This window comes from Ursus maritimus, unplaced genomic scaffold, assembly GCF_017311325.1.
Source record: "Ursus maritimus isolate PB19 unplaced genomic scaffold, ASM1731132v1 scaffold_8, whole genome shotgun sequence".
NCBI classification, from domain to species: domain Eukaryota; kingdom Metazoa; phylum Chordata; class Mammalia; order Carnivora; family Ursidae; genus Ursus; species Ursus maritimus.
In genome coordinates, this window is record NW_024426996.1 from 29,026,972 (window position 1) to 29,048,686 (window position 21,715).

The window sequence follows — 21,715 nt, forward strand, 5'->3', positions numbered from 1 at the left end:
AAAAAAAAAAGAGAGAATAATAATTAAAAGAATTTTAACATTACTCCCAACTGGTAGGTAGTCTATTCAAAACAAAGACAAATTTCATTATCTCCACTAATGTATAATTTACCTGCAAATCCAGTCAATTTTAAAAACTCCTCCCAACATTTTAGCATTCATTCCTGCTGGCAGCACCCAATGTATAGGAGATCCTCCATGATGTGATTCTGAAGAAAGTCTTGCAAATCCTAAGGGAATGAAATCACAATATAAAATATAGATGCTAATATAAATGATGTTTTTATATATCCAAATTATTTTTACTCTTACCTTGAAATTTTCCACTCTCTCTGACAGAAAATATTAATATAACACTCCTTGCAGATCTGAATGCAGCATTTAATTTCTTCTCATTTACAGGCAGCGTGGACCAAACACCCTACAGAAATAACATGAAGATCACAGACAGAGATTAATGCAAATCTTTCATCTCTGCAATTGTATTTGCAAAAGACCAAGGCTACTGATACTGTTGTACTTTAAATTCAAAGTAAGCTATAGGGAAGAAAGGTCTTATTTAACAACTGACAAAATAACGTACTGATTTATTAAAAACTCAGGAAAAATATGGAGAAAATTCCCAACCTTAACAAAATCATTAAAGCAACTAGAAAACACCCTGGGGTGGGGAGGGTGTCAAATCTTATAAGCTAGAATTCTACATAACAGAAACAATCACCTACAATTATTTTAATATCACAACCATTTACTGTGGTAAAAACATGTTGTTTAAAGGTGAATCACAATATTTACATTTTTCTCCTCAAAAACCTGCCTAACCAAAATAATTAAATAATTATTAGTTAACCCATCATCGAAGAATTTGTCCAATTCCTAGCATTTCTCATTTTCTCTATGTAAGTTCAAATTTGTATGCATTAATAGTTTGACTAAAGAGCCCTGTGTTGTACACAGAGCCAGAACAAAGCTACTAATTTCTAAAGCATTTTAATCTATTACTTATTCCTGAAAAGATTAGAAGAAATAGCATGGTAAAGTAAGGCAGAAGCTCTAATTCAGTTCAATCTGCTCATACAAACTAGATCTCACTCATTAATAAGTGCTTAATTGCTTCTCCCTAAATTCACTCTAGTGGAGGAACAGAATAAACTTCCACTACACAGCTATTTGGTATATAGCCTCCATTTATAAAGTTTGATGGGTAATCATTAATGTGAGAAACATTAAACTATTAACATTGACAAAAATATGGTTAGAAAAATTAACTCTAAAAATCAGTAGAAGCTGTAATGACTCATTTTAAACCAAGAAAAGAAAAATTTTATAATGGTGTTAACAGATGTATTTTTGTAGCAAAAACATAAACAGAAAATTAGTATCTTACAACATCCTACAGCAACTGGACATAACATTTTTGTAAAGCCTTGGGTGGGCCTTTATGCTAACTCTTTCCCTTTTCTTCTAAAGTCAAGTGATGTTACTTCTAAAAATAAAAGAAACTCTCTGTAAAAGAATGATTTCTTCTCAAGATCTCAAGGTGTAAAACCAGCATGAATATAAAACAAAAAAAAGGTTAATTACAGAAACATTTAAAGAAGTGTTAGTACAGTAAGTTAGCAACTGAATATATAGAAACACAAAAATCAAAAGAAACACTCTTTTACGGTACAAAGTATAAAAATACATATTCTTCAATATCAAATATTTTGACTTCTAAAATCATCTTTAAAAGATTCAAACTCAAATTACTATTAGGTTGCCTAACCAGCCACAAAGCAGACCCTAAAATGGCAACTGTGCTATGGATCTTTAAAGCTTTAATGAAAATCAAGATACTCAAGTCCACCTTTCCATTTAAAATTTTCACAATTGGGATAGTTTCAACAGAACTGATGCTAATACCTTAGCTTTGGCAAGAGACACATTCTCATGGTTGTTACTCTTTATGAGAAAAAATCTTGCATCCTGTAGGACATATTTGAGTTTACTGGTTTGATCTGAAAAAAAAAATCCAAACTGATTAGCCAGAGGCCATTATCACAGAGGTGTAAGCTGTACTGAAATTAGCCCTCCACAACCCAGCTAAACTTTTAAAATTCATCACCCATTCGACCTGGAAAGCTAAGCCACAACACGTAATAGAGCAAAGCTAAGAAAAAGCACCAGCATTCTGCAAGAAGTTAAACCTAATCTAGTGATGTTCCGATATATCAGATTCATATTTAAATATGAAAATAGTTTACCAGATTATTTCATAATTTCTTTTACCAGATTATTCACTTAAATAGATCATTATGCTATTAAAAATATATATACCATCCACTGTGTCCAAAACTATAAAATATCCTGAGATGTTTGCTATTGTTCTAAAAGATATGCAGTAAAGAAGTAAATGTGGAGCTGTCCCTTTTAAGACTACATTATTCATTTTTTTCTTTAATATATCAGAACATTACTACATTAAAACCAACCATTAATGGAGAACTAATAAGGCAAAATAATGACTTTATGCAGCATGCAATGAAAACAATTTCAAATTTAAATGATACCTTTTCGGACAGCACGAACGGAAGATGATAATTTCTCATGCTTCTTTTCTGAACCTGTATTTAGCCAAAGTACATTTGTTCAGATTGAGCTTTAATAGAGATAAGACAAAATTTCTACAGTCTTGTCACATAAAGTTCTCATTCAAGACAAATTATTCTTCCTGGCGCACCCACACACACAAAAAAAATACTTCTCAATGTGTACGAGTGTTTTGTTTTTTGGGTTGTTTGGATTTTTTTAAAATATGTATATTTGAACAGTTTCCCACTCAGAAAACTAGTCACTGAATCATCATCTTCCAAGGAAAAAAAAGTGAAATTCCACTTAAGCAGTAACAGAACAGGATTAAAATAATAAGAAAAAGCTTAGTTTCCTCCAGAATTATTACACTGAACATGCCAAAAATCAATACTAATGAACATCAACAAGTTCACACTAAACTACAGCCTCCACACTTTCTACAGCAAATTACATCAGAATCAGTCAGATACGATCACAAATAAAAGTAAAATGAGGATACCTGCATAGGACTCTGATGCAGAGCTTCCACTTCTATCAAAAACAATTGGAGAGATTCCTCTAGCTCTCTTCCTTTCCTTCTTTTTCTCATCTAAAAAGAATTCAAACAAAATTTTTAAAAACATTACAATATAGGTACAGGTACTCGAACAAGAATATATCACGTGCCCGGTTTTTGCACAATCCCTAAGTGCTAGTCATTGCTAATCTCTCCCCTGATCCCTCAATTTCCTCAAAAGGTGTTCCATTTCAAAGACACTGTTCAAAAAAACAGAAACATGTTGCTTCTCCCACCAACTTCAATCAAATTAAAAACACATGGCCATAACTGAGAACCACTTATCCTATACATAAAGGTAGTCTTGAATAAAGTTTTCCAAGAGGGAGAAAAATCTGCAAAGCAAACACAACTTTTATTTCAGTCAAAAATACTGTTTCTTTCTATGTATGAGGTACCACTGTTCTAAGTCCTCTCTCTAAAAAGTATACTATCATTCTTAATTACTATCATTCTTCATTACAGTTCCAACTCTGATTTTTAGATGTCTTGACAAACCCCAGAACCCAAAGCTTTTCAACTGTAAAAAAAATAATAATAATACCCTATAGTAAGTTAGTGATTCCTTTTCTGGTTGCCACTGCTTGCTTTTGTGTCTTCAATTTCATTTTTCATGACCATTTCCCTCTTGGATTACTATTGTTCTTTTCAAATTCAATTTAAAATTTATTCCTAAAATGTTACCAATAGCTTATGTATTTCTACTAAAAAAATCTTTGGTGGACAGAAGAGGTTTGCATTACCGGTTATTTAAGAATAATTTCAAGCTTAATTTGGAACTTTGTAAGCATACAAACAAACACCTAAAATGGAATTAGGCTCTCCTGTCTCTGTTTATTGGTATTTTAATTATACCATTGTAAATTCTTTTACTTTTCAACTAGAAGAAGGAATAAATATGAAAAGAAAATGCACACATTTATTTTTATCAATATAGCAGAAAAGCTGAAAAAATGATCCTGCATACAATTTTCTATTATAGGACTATAAACAGCTACCAATTTAAAAAGATTTAGCTAAATTATCTCCCTAATCCTAACAAGCTCATGAAATACTTAGACACATTAATCTCATTTATAGAAAAGAGGAGTGGTTTAGGCAACTTGGCCAGGGTCCCACAGTTCCTGGATGGCAGAACCTAGTTTCAAATGCAAGTCGTGAAAGTACAAGCCCTGAGCTCTCTTCTTATTAAGCAAACAGAAAAGATATTTTATTATTATTCCTAAATGGGGAGTCCAGGTCTAACTAGTTTGAAGATGGAAAATTCCAAGGACATTCTACGTTCCCTTTCTTTTAGTTTAAGCATCTTTCCCTTTATTATATACTGCTGTCTCTCCAAATAGACATAACAAGCAGCTTGTAAGTGATGCTGATCTTCCTAACACAGAATTGAAAGAGAAGAGCAGGGAAGCATATATCGGCACAATTACAAAGCCAAGCCCATTTAAAGCTAGCAACCATGATATCTCAAATAACCAGCTACGTATTTATTCCCAGGCTCATTTGCTTTGAATAATACCTGAACTTTCGAAGTTTTTTTAAGATTTTATTTATTTACTTAAGAGAGCAAGAGGGAGAGAGATCACAGAGGGAGAGAAAGAAACAGACTCCCTGCTAAGCAAGGAGCCCAACAGGGGGCTCAATCCCAGGACCCCAGATCATTACTTGAGCCGAAGGTAGACGCATGACCAACTGAGCCACCAGGTACCTCTGAACTTTCAAAAGCTTTAAGAACCCTTTTCCTCAGGGTGAACTATAAAAGACTTCAAGTGAATAGATTGAAGCCTTTTAGTATAAAATGACTGAAAAACCTCACCCAAAGAGATGAGAAACAGGAGGTTGTGTCAAGTCCTAAATCTCTTTCTCATACATGTGTTTTGTTCCCTGACTACACATTCCTATATTAGTGCCTAGCACTGAGCAGAAACCCAATTCAATCAATGAATATGACATTTACAAAGATTAAAAGTAAAACCCTGTTAAATTTTTTATTTAAAAATTCTAGCATGTTTATCATCTTTTCTCTTTCAACATGGAGGAATCAAAGCATTATGAATTGATCACTAATAATACACCTTTTGTTGATAATTAAAAACAGTATTTTATAGTTTAAAGTACTAAAAGGATCTCTCGCTAACATGATACAGAAAAAAAAAGAAGCCAAGTTAAGATCCTGCCCAACTTTTTTTTTAAGAGAAAACTTCCTCAACTTTTAAAATAAATACCACTAGAAATCTCCAAGGATTTTTCATGTTTTTTTAATAAATAACTCCCACTGCTCTTAAGTTTATGATCTCCTCTCCCAACTATTATTCTCAGGTCAAAAGAACAATGAGAGTCATCTAACACATAAACTTTTAGTGACCACCAAAGTGTGCCATTTTTATAAATAAGTTACTAAAAATTCTGAGAAAAAAAATAAGGTAAAATAAACTAGAAGCAAGAAAATTCATAACACAGAAACTAAACCATGATCCCTTGTGTTTAAAAACTGACATCTCCTGGGGCGACTGGGTGACTCAGTGGGTTAAGCATCCAACTCTTGATTTCGGCTCAGGTCATGATCTCACGGTCATGAGATCTAGCCCTGCATCAGGCTCCACACTCAAGCAGGGAGTCTGCGGTAGATTCTCCCTCTACCCCCCCCACCCCTGCACGTGCTTGCGCTCTCAAAATAAACAAATCTTAAAAAAATATAGAGAGAGAGAGAGACATCTATTAAGGAGTTCCAAATGCACCATTTTTCTTTCACACATTTTTATGAAAAACTACTCCATGATTAAAAATAATAACTTCTTGCACACTAAACACAGTCTCTAAAACATGTTCCACATAAGGGATCTTCCAAGGAAAATCCAGTTTCCTTTAATAAGCAAATAAGAATTCCAGATATCTCTTTTAAAACAATAAATTCTTCAATAAACAGTTCTGATATCCAGGTTCATGAAACTACTGGCTGCCATTTAATCTGAAACGTCTTATCCACAAAAATATGAAGTATTATCAAGTACCTTGCTACAGTATCAGCATCATTTAGGAGCTTGTTAAAAATGCAGATTATTTTAAGTCCTATCCATTTAAATTAGTCCCCCTTGTTTGACTTAAATAAGACAAATAAGAAATATTGTTTCTAACATAGATAGCAAAAAGAAGATTCCTATAATAAACTATCCCCTATCCCATGGATGTTTCACACATTCATCCAGTAAGTGAACATTCATTCATATTGTCAATGCACTTTTTATTCTCTATCCATTACTATAAATTATAAAAGATATATAATCCCATCAGTTTGCAAAAAGTATGATGGGAAAGTACAATTAAAGATTCCACAAAGTTTGGGACGCCAGGCTAGCTCAGTTGGTTAAGTCTCTGCCTTCAGATCACGTCATGATCCCAGGGTCCTGGTTTTGAGCCCCCCTGCTCAGGGGGAGTCTGCTTCTCCCCTCTCCCTCTGCCCCCACCCCCTGCTTGTGCTCTCTCTTGATTATTCTCTCTCAAATAAAATCTTAAAAAAAAAAAGATTCCACAAAGTTTTATATCAAACTCAACTTACTCATCTACTCAGTTTCTCTTTAACCCCCTTTAAAAGCCTCTCTAAACTCCCAAACCTAGAACTCCAGTGTGCAAAAGGTTGAAAGCACTTCAGTTACCAATCTCCAAAAAATAGAAAATAGCTGGCCATTTGCTCTGTCACTTATACAATTTTGAGAATATGATTTACTAACAATGTACTATAAAAATAAAATTTTATAATAATAAAGTTGTAATGATCCTATATAACAAAACAATAGAATTTTTCTTACTATTCCAAAGTTTAGTTGTTAAGAATACATAGCAGATCTGGCTGCATCCAGACATAAGACAGCCATGACAGTATGCATAACCATCATAAAATGGCAATGGATCTTTTAAGTACCCTGATCTCTCCTTGTTGTACACTCTGAATTTCCCTCAAAAGAGGGTTCCCCCCTCCTTAGCCTAGTGACTGGAACTACCTACCATTCCTATATTTACATCTCGTAGATCAGATAGGGATAAAGTGGTAGGACATGTAGTATTGAAGGAATAACCCAAGACAGCTTTTATAACTTATCTCCCCACAAGAATCTTAAACTCTTATTTTCTACCTCTTGTACTTTTTACACCCAGCCTTTTTACACCCAGATCCTGCCCAAGTCAGTCAACCCAAAAGTACAGAACTGGAAAAACAGTGTGCACTCCCAAGAGAAAAAGTCAAGATTTCTCTTACCATATGATAGAAATCTACAGTCTACAGGCATTTAAAATAGAAATACGGTAATACCTAGTAGACAGGTTCTATACCAATATACTTTAAGTACATCAGACATCGGTATTTAAATAAGCTGTTGACTAGTATGAAAATCTAAGAATTTATAACATTAAAACCTGAAATACATTGCCATATAGAGAAATGATCAGACTCGTATTCATTTAGAATACAATCAATCTGAACCTGGGAAACACACTTCCTAAGATACATAAATCTCATTCAAATGTATTTATATTACTCAAAAGAATATAATTATGAAAAAAAATCCCAAGACAATCTTATTAACATCCCACATCTAAAAATATTTTATAATTCAATTTAAGCATGTTCAGAAATAAAATCAGGCCTTTTTTTTTTTTTAAAGACAAACTTATATAAATACAAACAGTAGTACCTGATCCATCTGTGCCTGAACCAGATCTGACAGATCCATCTGTGAAAGAAACGGATTCAGAATCAGAGTCGCTAGCTTCACTTCGAGTATCATAATCATTTCCCTCTTCCTTCTGGTCTCTCTCATCCTGTTCATATTCCTCTTCTTCCTCCTCTTCTTCCTCCTCCTCCTCCTCCTCCTCTTCCTCTTCCTCCTCCTCTTCTTCTCCATCTTCATCCACTTCTTCATCTTCCTCTGCATCTTCTTCTACCTCTTCATCTTCCTCCACATCCTCCACCCCTTCCTCCTCATTCTCAGTATTGTTGCCTTGCTCATCGGAAGAACCACTGCTGCCAGTCTCATGGTCAGAGCCATATTCTTCAGAGTTCACTTCTTCCTTAGAAGATTGGCTGGATCTGCTTGCACGTCTATCCACTTCAAGCCCAATTCTCTGATGTTTAAAGAAAAAGGGAATCAGCAGTCATATAACAGACAAGGTCAGAGTGAATAAATAGTTCTAAAGCCTCAAAAAGAACTGCTTTGTTTTACATCTGCAATAACATTTACTACCTCAGAACCATCTGGTGTAGGGGATTTGGTCCTCCTTTCAGGATCCCTTTTCCGGAGACAAGTTTTTTCAGGTTGACTCTTATAAGGTTCTCTAGAAGCACTGCTTGACAAACGAATCTTCCGATCAGCTTCCAGACGCTTGGTTCTTTCAGATCTTTGATATTCCTCATTTTTATACTCTGCAACTGACTTTCCTTTAGTACTAACTATTCTTTTGTTATTGCTAACAGATGAACTCAGTGGCTTAGAAATCAACTGTCTTGAATGAACAGAAGGCTTCTGGCGCTTAATGTCAGTAGATTCCATTCGGTCACTTTTTCTTTTTGATCCTTAAAAATACAATTTAAAGAAATATAAATGTTTTTTAGACATTCCATTTGTTTCACCAAAGATTAACAGATAATACGTATCAAAGAGGAAAAAAAGGCTCATTTCTTTAAAATGTCTTCTGAAATGTTAATCATAAACATAGCTTGCAAATACCAGAATAAATTCATGTATGAGACATTTCACACATCTGAAAAAAAAACAGATCACTTTTTTCATATAGAATTGGGTACCGCAGTTTGTTATGATTGTACTTTTGGTGTTAACAGACTCAAAGAATAAGAACAAAAACAAAGCCGCTTTCTTAATAAATTAAATCTCTATTTACACTTATTTTAATAAAAGTTTAAAAACATTACATACCCTTTTTCTCGTTTTTATCTTGTTCACTCTCTGGATTATACAGTTCATCATCCTGTTCTGGTACTTCAGTCAAAATATCATCTAGAACATTAAGTTCTCCATCTGAAAGCAAGAAAATTAAAAACAGGGAAAAATCATTATCACTAAGCACTTATCTTTGACTACTACATTGGGTCTACATAAATATAGGAAGATAACCCTCAAAGACCTTTTATTTCAGGATCAAGACACGAGATTAATTCTGTAAAACCATACAAAGTGAAAGCCATGTTACAGACTTCTGGTCTACAAAACCAGGAGTAGTATATACCCACCCCATAGGGTATGAAAGGATATACTGGAGTACCAAAAAAAAAAAAAAAAAAAAGGTAAGAATTTCTATATCTGTATCTCATCTTCTAATTTCTAATTTTTCTAACTGCTTTAAAATGTGCACAAAAAATTACAGAAATGCGTATGTGTAACATAAACACACACACACACGAAGGACTGTGTACTCCGCGTGATACCTACTACCAAGAAAAAATAATTTTACAGGGGAGAAACATGATTCCAACTTAACCATAGTGAGTCAAATCAATATCAAAGACCACTTGGCATGAGGCATAACAATTCTGTGATATTCCTATGCAAAACACAAACTCTGAACCTATATGTGAGAAAACATCAAATAAACCAAAATGAAGGGTCATGAACTACAAGCAGTAAGAAATTACTCCAGATTAAAGGAGAATAAAAAGACATAACTGAAAAAGGCACATAACTGGGAAGCTAGTGAAATTATAATAAGGTCTGTAGGTTATAGTAAATATCGCTGTTAATTTCCTGAATTTTGATAGTACTATCATTAAGTAAAAGTCCTAATTCTTAAGAAAGACATACTTAAGTATTTAGGGACAAAGACGTATCATGTCTGCAACTGACAAACGATTCAGGAAAAAAAGTGTGTCTGCATATGCATTATGTCCACAGAGAAATTTAGGAAGAATGAATTCAAGAACAACAATGTGGTAAAATGTTAACATTTGTGGAATGTGGTTGAAAGGCAAAAAAAAAAAAGAAAGAAAAGAAAAAGAAAAAAATTGTACTATTCTTATAGCTATTCTGTCCAAAAAATATCAAAGTAACATTAAAAGTAGAAAAAAAAAAAGTACTTCTGTACTACACAATCAAAAATATTTCAGGCCGCTGGTATAAACTATGAAACATGTTAACTCATTCAGACAAGAGAACTGTTGGCTGTAATTGACATACTGAATGATTGCAAAAACCTGTAACAGTTTTCTCGCTGCATCCCTACCCCCGCTTATATCCAAAAGGACAAAATAAGTCCTAGAAATACATGCAATTATTCACTACTTTAAACTGATTTTTTCTTATATGGGTGTCTGGGTGTCTGGGTGTCTCAGTCAGTTAAGCATCTGCCTTTGGCTCAGGTCATGATCCCAGGGTCCTGGGACAGAGCCCCCTGTCAGGCTCCCTGCTCAGCAGGGAGTCTGCTTCTCCCCTCTCCCTTTGCCCCTGATCATGGTCTCTTGCTAACTCTCTCTCAAATAAATAAATAAAATATTTTTTAAAAATTAAAAAAAAAAAGATTTTTAAAAAATAATACACAAAGCTAATGATAAATGCTTTGAACACTAAGTATTCTCATACCAAAAATATCTTTCCAAATTTAAAGTGTGGTAAAGGGAAATACAAAGTCACGAACTTTGAGGAGACAGGACAATTTTATTTATGGTTCCAGCCAAAAAGCAAAGCCCATTCAAAATTATAGCAAGGGTTATTAATTAACCTGACCTGAGGTCTATAAACAGGATAAATGAGACTAAAATATCTCCAAATGGGGACAGAAATCAGTAACTGAAGAGAACTAAAATACTTAATGCAGGTATAAAAAAGATTACATAGGATACAGAAAAAGTAACATCTTAGGATTTGGGGTCAGACACAGTTGCTATTTAAGAACACATTAGACAGTTTCTGCTTAAGAACATCTAGGAGCATCTGAGTGGCTCAGTCCTTTGAGAGTCCCACTTGGTTTCAGCTCAGGTCACGATCTCATGGATCACAGGACTGTGCCCTGTGCTGGGCTCTGAGCTGTGAGTGTGCTTAAGATTCTCTCCCTCTGCTTCTCTCACACAACGCATGCATGCACCCTATCTCTGTCTCAAATAAATAAATAAATCTTAAAAAAAAAAAAAAAGGACACCAAAAATTACATATGCTGGAATGACATAACAATTGATTTCTTTAGGTGGTTAACAGTGTTATTTTACTGTTTTTCTAAAATGAATATATATACTATATGGATTGTTTTTCTTTTTACTTATAGCTCTCTAGTCAGTAAAAAGTGGAACCAACAGATCTTCACAGAATCAACTACAGTTCTGAATAAAAATAAATAAATAAACAAAAAAAACCCAAACAACAAAAACAAAAAAACCTACCACAACGAAATAGGCAATTAAGTAAACATAGTGCTACACAAATCTTTTCATGAAATCACTAGCTCTATATTAGAAATATCAACCCAAAAGCTTGAATATTTACATGAAATTATACACTTTATATGTGTTAAATCTAACACAGAATAAAGGATTTGTGAGGGTTAATTTAAATCAATCTAAATTTCATGCTTGTTTAAATCATGGTTTCCCTATTTAAAAAGGGAGGGGGTACTGTTTAGAAAAGCCTTAACAAATAATTGTATTAGCCAAACGCAGAGACTGGTTGCAGTTTTAATAAGCAGCTATAAATTTTTAAAACAATAAATATTAACCAATGCTAACTTTTTTTTAACATTTTGCCACTTTCACATACACCATATATATATATATATGAAATACCTAAAGTATGTTTTATCTTCCATTACTTCACAGATAAACAGAAGCTCAAAAGTACAAGGTGACCAAATTCATGTGTCTAGAAACAGATGAGTACAAGCCTACAGTTCAGGTTTTCTAAATCTAGAGTTAATTAGATGGGGAACATTAGAAAAACATTTAAACAAAGTATAAGGAAACAACAAAAATATAAAATATTATTAAAAAGTCAGGTACACTAGATTAATTTCAAATTAATGCACCCGACAGCTCTGTATGACTGACATTATAGCATCTTGAAATTTAAGATCAAACAGTACACCCTCACTTGATGTTCTACACATTTTTATCCATATTATATTTCATGACGTCAATAACTTAACTATGGTTTTATCACAATAGTGGCAAACAAAGACCTACAGAACAAATTCAGCCTGTGGTTTATTTGACCAGCAAGATAAGAATGGCTTCTGCATCTTAAAGGCTGTGTTTAAAAAGGGAGAAGAGCGGGAGCAAAGAACAACATAAGACAAAACCCTATGTGGCCCACAAAGCCTAAAATATTATTTACTATCTGAACCTTTAAAAAAAGTTTGTCAACCCCTAAAATAAATGACATTTTAAATTACTTTTCTCCATTACTGAAACCCCTTATATATTTACTGTAATATACAGAAGATCTGGATTTGGAAGAAAATCCAGGTTATCGTTTAAGAGCTAGGTTATATTCAGGAAGGTCCCAGTCTGCGATCCAGTTTCTTCACTTCTGGTTAAGTGGCATTTAGAATAAAAAGATCAGTGTTTGGGGAAAGGAACAGGAGTGCAGTTATCTGAATCTCCTGATGAGTTTTTAACCTATAAGCCTTTCCCTATCACTATCAAATTCTAATAAACCCTGTCTGCCACAAACCTTGTGTTAATGACTAGGGTTCATGATATACAAAATCTTATCCAGAACACAAAAATCCTTTTTTTTTTTTTTTCAGAATAAATACATACATGTTCTAATTATCTATTGCTATAAAACATGCCATCTCAAAACTTAGTGGCTAAAACAGTATCATGATTTATTATTATTGTTTATGGTTCTGGGGCTCAAATAAGGTCTCTCATGTGGCTCCAGTCAGATGGTGGGTAGGGCTAGAATCACCTGAAGGTTGTTCATTCACATATCTGGCTGGCACCTACACTGGGAAGATTCAAAACAGCTGAGACTTCCAGGGCATTTCTTTCTGTGGTCACTCTCTACCGTGGCAGCTTCAGGGTAGGCAGACTTTTTACATGGTGGCTTAGGGCTCTAAAATATGTACATCCCAAAAAAGAAAAGGCCAGGCAGCAGCTCAGTTCAGTATTTTATTCAGAGGCAATCACAAAAGTCTACTCAGGTTCAAACAGAGGAGATGTAGACTCTACCTAATTGATGGAAGAAGTGTCAAATACTTAGTAGTGTTTTCAAAGCTATTACCATCTATTTAGTTTTGTTTAAATTTAAGAATTTTATTTTTTTAAAGATTTTATTTATTTGAGAGAGCAAGAGCGAGACGAGAGCAAGAGAGCGAGCGCACAAGTGGGGTGAGGGGCAGAGGGAGAAGTAGACTCCCCAGCGAGCAGGGAGCCTGAAAGGGGCTCGATCCCAGAACTCTGGGATCATGACCTGAGCCGAAGGCAGACACTTAACCGACTGAGTCACCCAGGTGTCCCATAAACTTAAGGGTTTTAATTACAAATGTTAAGGTGTATTTTTAAAAACTAAAATATGGTTTTAAAATGTGAGAGTTTACAGACTGGGTTATAAACCTAACTTATGCTGCTTTCTCTGACCACTTCTTTCATTGGCTAGAAAAAGTGTACTTTGTACATATTTCAATTCATTTTTTCAACCCAGAATGAATTATAAAGAAAGTAGATATTAATATTCTCAGACGCTACTGCTGCTGAAGACTAATCATCACTGGCATACCCCTTTTGGGAAAAAAAATAATTCTAAGAAATAAAATAACACCCACTAGTTCTCTAGAGTGACCTTCTTTAAAGTACCTTAATAACTTTAATTTTTATTTTCTTAAATAAACTTAATTTTTAATAGAGCTTTAAATCACTCTTTGTCCTAAAAATAAACACTGTATATTATTCATTTATTATTATTCTGTATATTTTATATATTCAATTCTTTCATAGTAGCTTGACAGCAGCACCCCGACCTAAGAATATTAACAGTAAAACAAAGGTTAGCAAATTACAGATTAAGAAGAATTCTATGAACATACAACTCATGTACTACAAAAATAACTCTAGCATACTACTTCTATGAGATAAAGCACTTCACGTAGTTTTTTGATAAGTCTATATAAAGAATATAGTACTGGGGTGCCTGGGTGGCTCAGTCGGTTGGTTAAGTGTCTGCGGTTGGCTCAGGTCATCATCCCAGGGTCCTGAGATCAAGTCCTATATCAGGCTCCCTGCTCAGCGGGGAGTCTGCTTCTGCTTCTCCCTCTCCCTCTGCCCCCTGCTCGTGATCTTTCTCTCACGCTCTCTCTCAAATAAATAAAATAAAATAAAAAATACTGTATTTTTTGAAAATTATTTTAAAAACTCAAACTGTTTAAGATGCCACAACAAAATGAATTTTGTCACAATGAATTAGCTCAAACGAAACACAAAATTATTCATTAAACAGTATTTCTACTTACAGCTAAAATTCAAATTAATCCAAAAGTTATACTCTAACAATTTATAGTATGAATCTAGCTCTCGGGCACTGTTGTGAAAACTCCATGGATTCAATACAAAAATGCACACCTTGCATTTTTTAAAAGGACTATTAGGTCATTAAGGAACCAAATTCTCACCTGAAAGCAACCAGTGGGAGCAGTCCTGGTACACAGAAGGTAATACATGTCACGGTTTTGCAAGAGACAATCTGGGTTTATGCCTGATAAACGTGTATTTACAAATACTGCCTGCACACAGACCATGCTTGCTCTTTTACTTTTTTTTAACTTAATACCTACCATTAACTATTAAACAAGTACTTTATCTGCCTGACCCTAGTATGCATGTAAGCTGTAACTCCTGAATAACAATATTAAATAACTGCAAATAAGTTTAGTATGCATGGTACTTTGTGCAAGAGTAGAAATGGTAAGGAGGACAATCCTACACAACTCTAGGGAATTAACTGCCTTAACAAAATTCAAGCACCATGTTGTCCAATCTTCCAAAGTTTCAAGAGGACTCCCAAACTCAGATTTTCATTTGGAACTGACTAGCTTCTTAAACACTGCCTCAAAAACAAAACAAAAATGCAGGTTGTTGCTAGCTTGACTCCTCTGTGGAAGTGCAATCTGTGAAATATTTTTTGTTCACGATCCACAATGTACGTGGACTTCATTATCATCACTGATGTAAGCTAGCACAATCTTATTTATCATCACAAACTATTAGCAAACTGAGTTTTGAAATAAAGGAACAGATCCGGGGTACAGGAGGCAAAAACAAGAATTACTGTCTTTAGAGCCTGTTCAAAAACTGTCAAGATGTTAGGAGTAACAAGACTTGTTTTTTATTGTTCTACTGGAGGATTTTTTTTTTGTTTTAGATAATCATGGGAAACTGGAAATCTAACTAGCTTTCAAAGTACTTGAACCATCAGGTTAGGTATATAACAAGAATTACAGAATGAAGCCCACAGAATTGAAGTGACTTCACTAAAATCTCACAACTATGAATCCAATTTTAGTGCTCTTTGCACTGTACCAGAATTATGCTTTAATCTTGAAATTCCTGGCCCAGGAAGGCCACAAACCTTAACTCCCAGGATATCAGTATAGAAAATTAACCTTTATCTGAGACACACTCCATTGTTTAGGACCCCAAAGCTTCTGGGTCAAGAGATACAAAGTATTTACTTGAAGGTCCAGCAACAAACTAAGACCTAGAATATTTAAACAAAGAAAACCGGGCAGGTAAATATACTACACGTTGTTTTACAAAACAGAACACCAAAGTACATTATATCTTTTATTTTAATTCATTTAATATAGTTTTAATGGATTTTGACAAGAACCAAGAATTCTGGAACCTCCCCTTCTGTTACATTTTACATTAGACCAGTCTCAGTTACTGTTTTGTCATTCAAAAGTGTCATTCCCCTAAATGAAGTGTAGAGACTTGCATTTCCCATCCCACACAAATTTGAGGCTCTCCAATAAGCATACAATTTGAAGTCTAAGGAGAACATTTAATTCTTTATCCTATTTCTATTATGGGTAAAACAAATCGACTGGATTATCAAATATATACTCTATGCTTTCTAAAGCCCTCATTAAAATGGACCAAGAAAGTTAACATTTTTCTAAGGACTTACTATAGTGAGGGCTATACTATGTACATATAATACATGTATGTATATGTAACTGCGTGTACATATTTATATGTACTTGCCTATATGTGTGTGTACACATACAATTTAAACTGAGAAAACTTTTAGCTTTGAACAGCAAAAGCAAATGTCTCATAGTTAGTTACCAATGAAGTCCAACCTTGGAAGTCTTTTATTCAAGGCACTGAGTCATGATTAACTGTTCACCAAGAAGCTGGTGAACAAGAGACACACACTCCTGGCCCTGATGGAGCTTTCAGTCTGGTAATGTAGAAAACATGGTACTTATGAAAGCGGTAATTCATTACCCTCATTTTGGATATATTAAACTTTCACACTTTTTCGGAGAGAACTTCATAAGAGCTTAAAATATAAAATGAATACAAAGTGTTTAAAATAGAAAAGATATGTATTCCTCATATAGAAAAACTAACATTAGTTAACACCACCAACATTCCAGTATCTTTTAAATCCACTTTTTGGACATATAATCACAGGAATCAGAGGGAGTTGGCAATTTACATAGGTTCATAATGTTTCATATAACTAATAAGTACTCCACTTCCCACTTTTCCTTGTTGAAGTATGAAAAGGAAGAAGGAATTAGGTATTCTAATTCTGGCTATTATTCTAGATGAGTGACAACGATCAAGTAAGTGAGACACCCTGGACCTCAGTTTCCTTATTTGCAAAATGCATTATTCTACAAATCTTCTCATTACACCACAAGCAATTCCACTAGGTTTGTATTTGCTAGCTTTCCCCATAAGCTAGACACAATCTTTGATCTAAACTGTAAAAATAAACACTTATATCAGAGGTTTTAAAAAACTCAACTACGGAAATTAAGTTAATTTTTTAAAACTATACAAATGTGAGATCTTTCAAAAGTTGGACAACTTATCCTAAGTATTGCTAATAGGTGGCATTAGAAGTCCCTAAGAATAGTTACAAGGTTTATGTATTTGGACTGCACTTTCATCACTACATCCATTTCTAAAACAATTTTTAAAACATAAACTACTTTTCTTCCACAATGTACATTACTGTGTCTATTACTGACTTAACAACTATGTTCATTTCAACAATGAATTCTTGGAAAGTACTTGACTTTTACTCATTTTGTAATTTGGTTTACTTCACCCACCACTCACTCCCATACACACATCTCACAGCTTACACTCTGATACAATCAAATGTTGACTTAATTTTTATTGATTAAAATCATCTATTTTAATAACTGACTTTACTACAAATTAAAAGCAGTTTCTTTTTGTCACTAACACCATGTAACCTGAAGTTTACATCCCTTTAGCACTTCTCAAAATGGGAGAGTTTTGTTTTGTTTTTAAGATTTAAGGAAGGTAAATCAAACTACAACCTAATGGTTGAATTGCTTTAACACAGCAGCAATATCTTAAACATATTCCCACACACACCACTTCCCAAGCTTGTCCCTATCCTAGAGCAGTTTACTGAAGCATGAAGGCTCTTTTTTCTCTTAAAGAGAAAAATTAAAGAGATCATAGGCCTAATGCAACTTGACCCTAGAATCCATTTAACAAATCCCCACCTCCAAGTTAATTAGCCACACAGAAGAACAGATCTGTGAGATACAGAGCAGCAGCTGTGCCATATTTTTATCAACTATAACCTTTCCGAAACTATCATGGTAATCTTGAAGTGAGAGAAAACCCTAAAGACAGGATCTAATCTAGACTACTCTCCAGACGGGTACTGATCCAGGATATTCTTTAGTATCTGTAGGGCCTGGGAGGGCGGCATTTCAAGAGACATGACATTCCTTCTATTCTGCCAACATCACTCCTTCCTGCATTTCGCTGTAATGTTATTCCTCCAGCTCTCTATAAATTACACCCGTTTGTTGCCGGTTGTACCCTTTGGGTACTAGCACAATGTGTTTCTAACAGAATGGTGGCCAGGATTTTTTTTGCCAATCCTAAATCATGTAAGTATCTTTTCAAACACGTTTTCCAAAATAAGTATTCGAGGAACTAAACGGGCAATTCTTGCCACTTTGCCTATTTAACAGGAAAAGCCATAAATTACTTGTAGATATTTCTCGAAATTACTAATCCACCGATACAACTTCTTAAATATGGTCACTTACTAGACTGCCATCGTTTTGATGGTGGCATTAATGGTTTTCGAAATTTTGCCTAAAATAAGGAGTCGTTCTGAAAATACGCATTACATCCGCATAATCCTTCCAGGAAATAAACCTAAGGGCCTGCCACTCAGAACGGGCCTTCTCAGCCGCGCCCAGGACTGCTAAACGTAAAGTGAAGAGGGGAATAGGATTAAACACACACACACACACACACACACACACACACACACCAACCAACCAACCAACCAACCAACCCTAGGCGAGATGAAGTGCTAGGTCAAACGGAGATCGAGGACGCAAGGGCAGGCCTAGTTTCTTCCAGTGAGTCCAGTGTCTCGGATGGGAAGGATCGGCTCCGCGCGGGACGAGCTAACCTCCCCAACCCCCACCCAGCAACAACGACCACGGCTCCACCGACCCACTCCAAAGTGTCGCCTCCACCCGTCACCTTTCTCCGCACTAACCTTTCTCCTCCCGGCTGTCGGCCGCCATTGCTCCCCTCCTGTTTCCGCTGCTGCTGCTGCTGCTGCTGCCGCCGCCGCCGCTTCGACGCGACTCGCGCGGGCGCCGCAGCCGCGGCAGCCGTAGCACGGGCACGTCCGTCAGTCCGGCCGCTGGGCTGCGCGCTTCGCACCTCGGCCTCTACCGCTCACCCTTCTCGACTCACGCTCTTTCTTCCCGCTTCTTCCCTTTCTCCCTTTTCTCCTTTCCTCCTTTCACTGCAACCTCTGGCGCCCTAGGCCCAGCCTTCCCGTTGGGGTTTGGGGACGGGAGGGGGTAAGGGGAGGGAAGGGAAACAGATGGCAACGGCGGGCGGCGCTAAAATGGAGCCCGCTTCCTGCGCGAAACAATCCAGCTCCCGAAATGCCCTGCGCTGTTTACGCTCCGTTCCTCCCTGGGAGCGTCACAGTGCGGAGAGAGGCGGGGAAGCGGGGCGGGGAAGCGGGGCGGTCAAGGGAAACGTGATAACGTCAGCACGTCGCTCCGTCTCCCACATCCCGGATGTACCCCGCGTGAGTCTCGTTTTCAGTGATTGGGTCGTGGAAGTTACAGCTTATTTTCTCGCCAGAAAAGCCTACTGACGGACCTTCCTCAGCGAAAAAAATGCTTCCGGTTGTTCCGTGGAACTCCTAATCCGATTCTGGAAACCGGAGATTTAGGATAAGTCTGGGCCGGTCCCTTTGCAGCCGCCACTTTGTACTGGTTGCCAGATACCCTTTCTTAGTTGGTGCCCTAGGCTTAGCCAAAGGCAGCGCAGGATGCAGCCCGCTCACTTGTCACAAAAGCGTACTAGTTTTGTTGTTAATTGGGGAAGTTCAATTGTATTTTAGTATAGCTTTGTAATTTATGTAACAGCAAATTTGGTTTAAACATTTATCGAGGCGCTGGGGTACACAGTTGATTAACAGAGTATTGAGAAACTGCAACTACAGAAGTGACCAAAAATGTAAAAGTGACTAACTACACAATATGGTAAAATCTGCAAGGAAACTTTCAGAAAGTTCATTGTCCAAAGGAATGAAAATGTCGTTTTGCTTCACTGTTCGGTAACCGAGTTTAAAAAGGAAGGAAATTTTGAAGGGAAGAAAAGGTAACATTGTTATATAAAAAACAGCATGTTCAAAGAAAGACAAATAGTCTAGAGTGTGCTGGCCATTGTAACAAATTGAGACCTAGCTAAAATCAGCGGAAAGAGTTTAAGGAGGGCCTGCAGGAGAAAGAGGAAGGAAAAACAGGTAATACAAAACCCAGCTATGTATCAGATGCTTAGGAATGAAGAGTAAACAGCAGTATTTCTGCCTTTAAGGAATTTTCCAGTATAATATATGGAAGGAACAAATTAACAGAAAATTCGTGTGTAATAGTAATAGCTGATAATTGCGTGTTTTTACTGTGTGCCAGGTACTGTTCTGAGTATTTGACCTATACAATCTGATTTCATCTTCAAAAAACCAATTAGATTATATTACTAGATTTATTTTACATAAAGGGAAAGTGAAGTAATACAAAATTAAAGTGCCCAAGGTCATGAGTAGTAGTAACATGGCTCAAGCCCAGGCAATTTACCCCCAGCCCCCACCCAATTGATAATAGTGCCTCAAATAAACTTAGAATATAATTGGAACTTTCAGGGGCACATCACTCAGACTGGGGGGTGGGGTACAGAATAGAGTCAAAGAAAGCTTTCTGGTGAAGGGAAAATTAAGCCTACTTGAAAACTGAAAGACTATTATTAGTCTAGGTGAAAGGGAGAAAGGGCAAAGACGGTGTGTTGAAGGATGTTTTTCAGGAAAAAAAAAAAAGGTCCTAGGTGGTAGAGCCGCCCTGGTTCGATTCAGGTTGATATTCAATGGTTAGGTAAGAAAAGACTGAATCAAGAAAAGCATTATATAATGTTCTACTCATTTATTAATTCAGTCAGCTAATATTTATTAAATTCCTATTCAGTCCAAATATATTACAGGCTCTGGGGTTAAATTCATTTAGTATAGAATCTAGTTTCTTCAAGGAGTTCAACTCTATATTTTAGTTAGGGAGATAAGGCATAAGTAAACAAATTAAAAATCATGATGAATTCTATGAAAGAAACAAGTAAGAGGCTGTTATGGTGAGGCAGGATTGGGGAGGGGAGCTTTTTATGTGGAAAAACTAGTGAAGGCCTTGTTAAGGAGGTGAAGTTGAGACTGATACCTAGTAAAAGTTGGAGGTAAGAGTCTTCCAGACAGAGAATAGCACATACAAAGGCTCTGAAGGAGAAAGAGGCCGTGATATGGTCAAGGATGTAAGGAGAGTGCCAATGATCTGGAGCCCAGATAACGAGAGCACAAATGACTGAGATAGTGTTTGAAGAACAGGCCATATCTTAGGAGTAAGGGCATAATCAGGACCTAGCCTGAAACAAAAGCAGTACAATACTTGAGACGAGACAGAATTTTGAGGTTGAGCCCACTGTAGGACAGGAAGGGAAAACACCTTGGCCTCTCTAAAGATTCATGCCTATGAAATGTAAAACCAAGCATACACAAGTTCAAAGTGATCAGCACTCCTCAGAGGACGACAATAAAATCTGGAGTCTCTGAAACATATTTTCCACAATATTCAACATTAAATCAGGCCAAGGCTAGGTTATATAATACAGGTTGCAAATTGGCGCCTGCTGATCTTGAACCAACACTGTGTTTGTGTGTTTTTGTTGAAGTGTAATGCTTTGATTAACATTTTTCGATGAGACATGGCCTCCATCACCCCTCTCAGTTGCCTTACCCTGGCAAATATTACTGATTGAAATTTGTCTGGATTCTGGGGACTGTGGGGGGAGGG

General features: G+C 36.0%; 1 protein-coding gene across 4 annotated transcripts in view; it reads right to left on the minus strand.

Annotated features, from left to right (window-relative positions):
• The window catches only part of YTHDC1 (YTH domain containing 1), a 35,481-nt gene extending 16,238 nt beyond the window's left edge, over window positions 1-19,243 (minus strand). For 2 of the 4 annotated variants that reach the window (XM_008708705.2, XM_040625175.1), the window contains exons 1-9: window positions 18,859-19,243; window positions 9,058-9,159; window positions 8,368-8,696; window positions 7,819-8,248; window positions 3,074-3,163; window positions 2,553-2,606; window positions 1,906-2,000; window positions 313-421; window positions 113-230 (exon numbers count right to left, since the gene is read on the minus strand). In XM_008708705.2, coding sequence (XP_008706927.2) covers window positions 113-230; window positions 313-421; window positions 1,906-2,000; window positions 2,553-2,606; window positions 3,074-3,163; window positions 7,819-8,248; window positions 8,368-8,696; window positions 9,058-9,159; window positions 18,859-18,886 — 1,355 coding nt within the window. In that variant the 5' untranslated portion in view covers window positions 18,887-19,243. The remainder of the gene's footprint in view (window positions 1-112; window positions 231-312; window positions 422-1,905; window positions 2,001-2,552; window positions 2,607-3,073; window positions 3,164-7,818; window positions 8,249-8,367; window positions 8,697-9,057; window positions 9,160-18,858) is intronic. The other 2 variants (XM_040625177.1, XM_040625176.1) reach the window with 1 other exon arrangement.
• Between the last annotated feature and the right edge of the window lie 2,472 nt (window positions 19,244-21,715).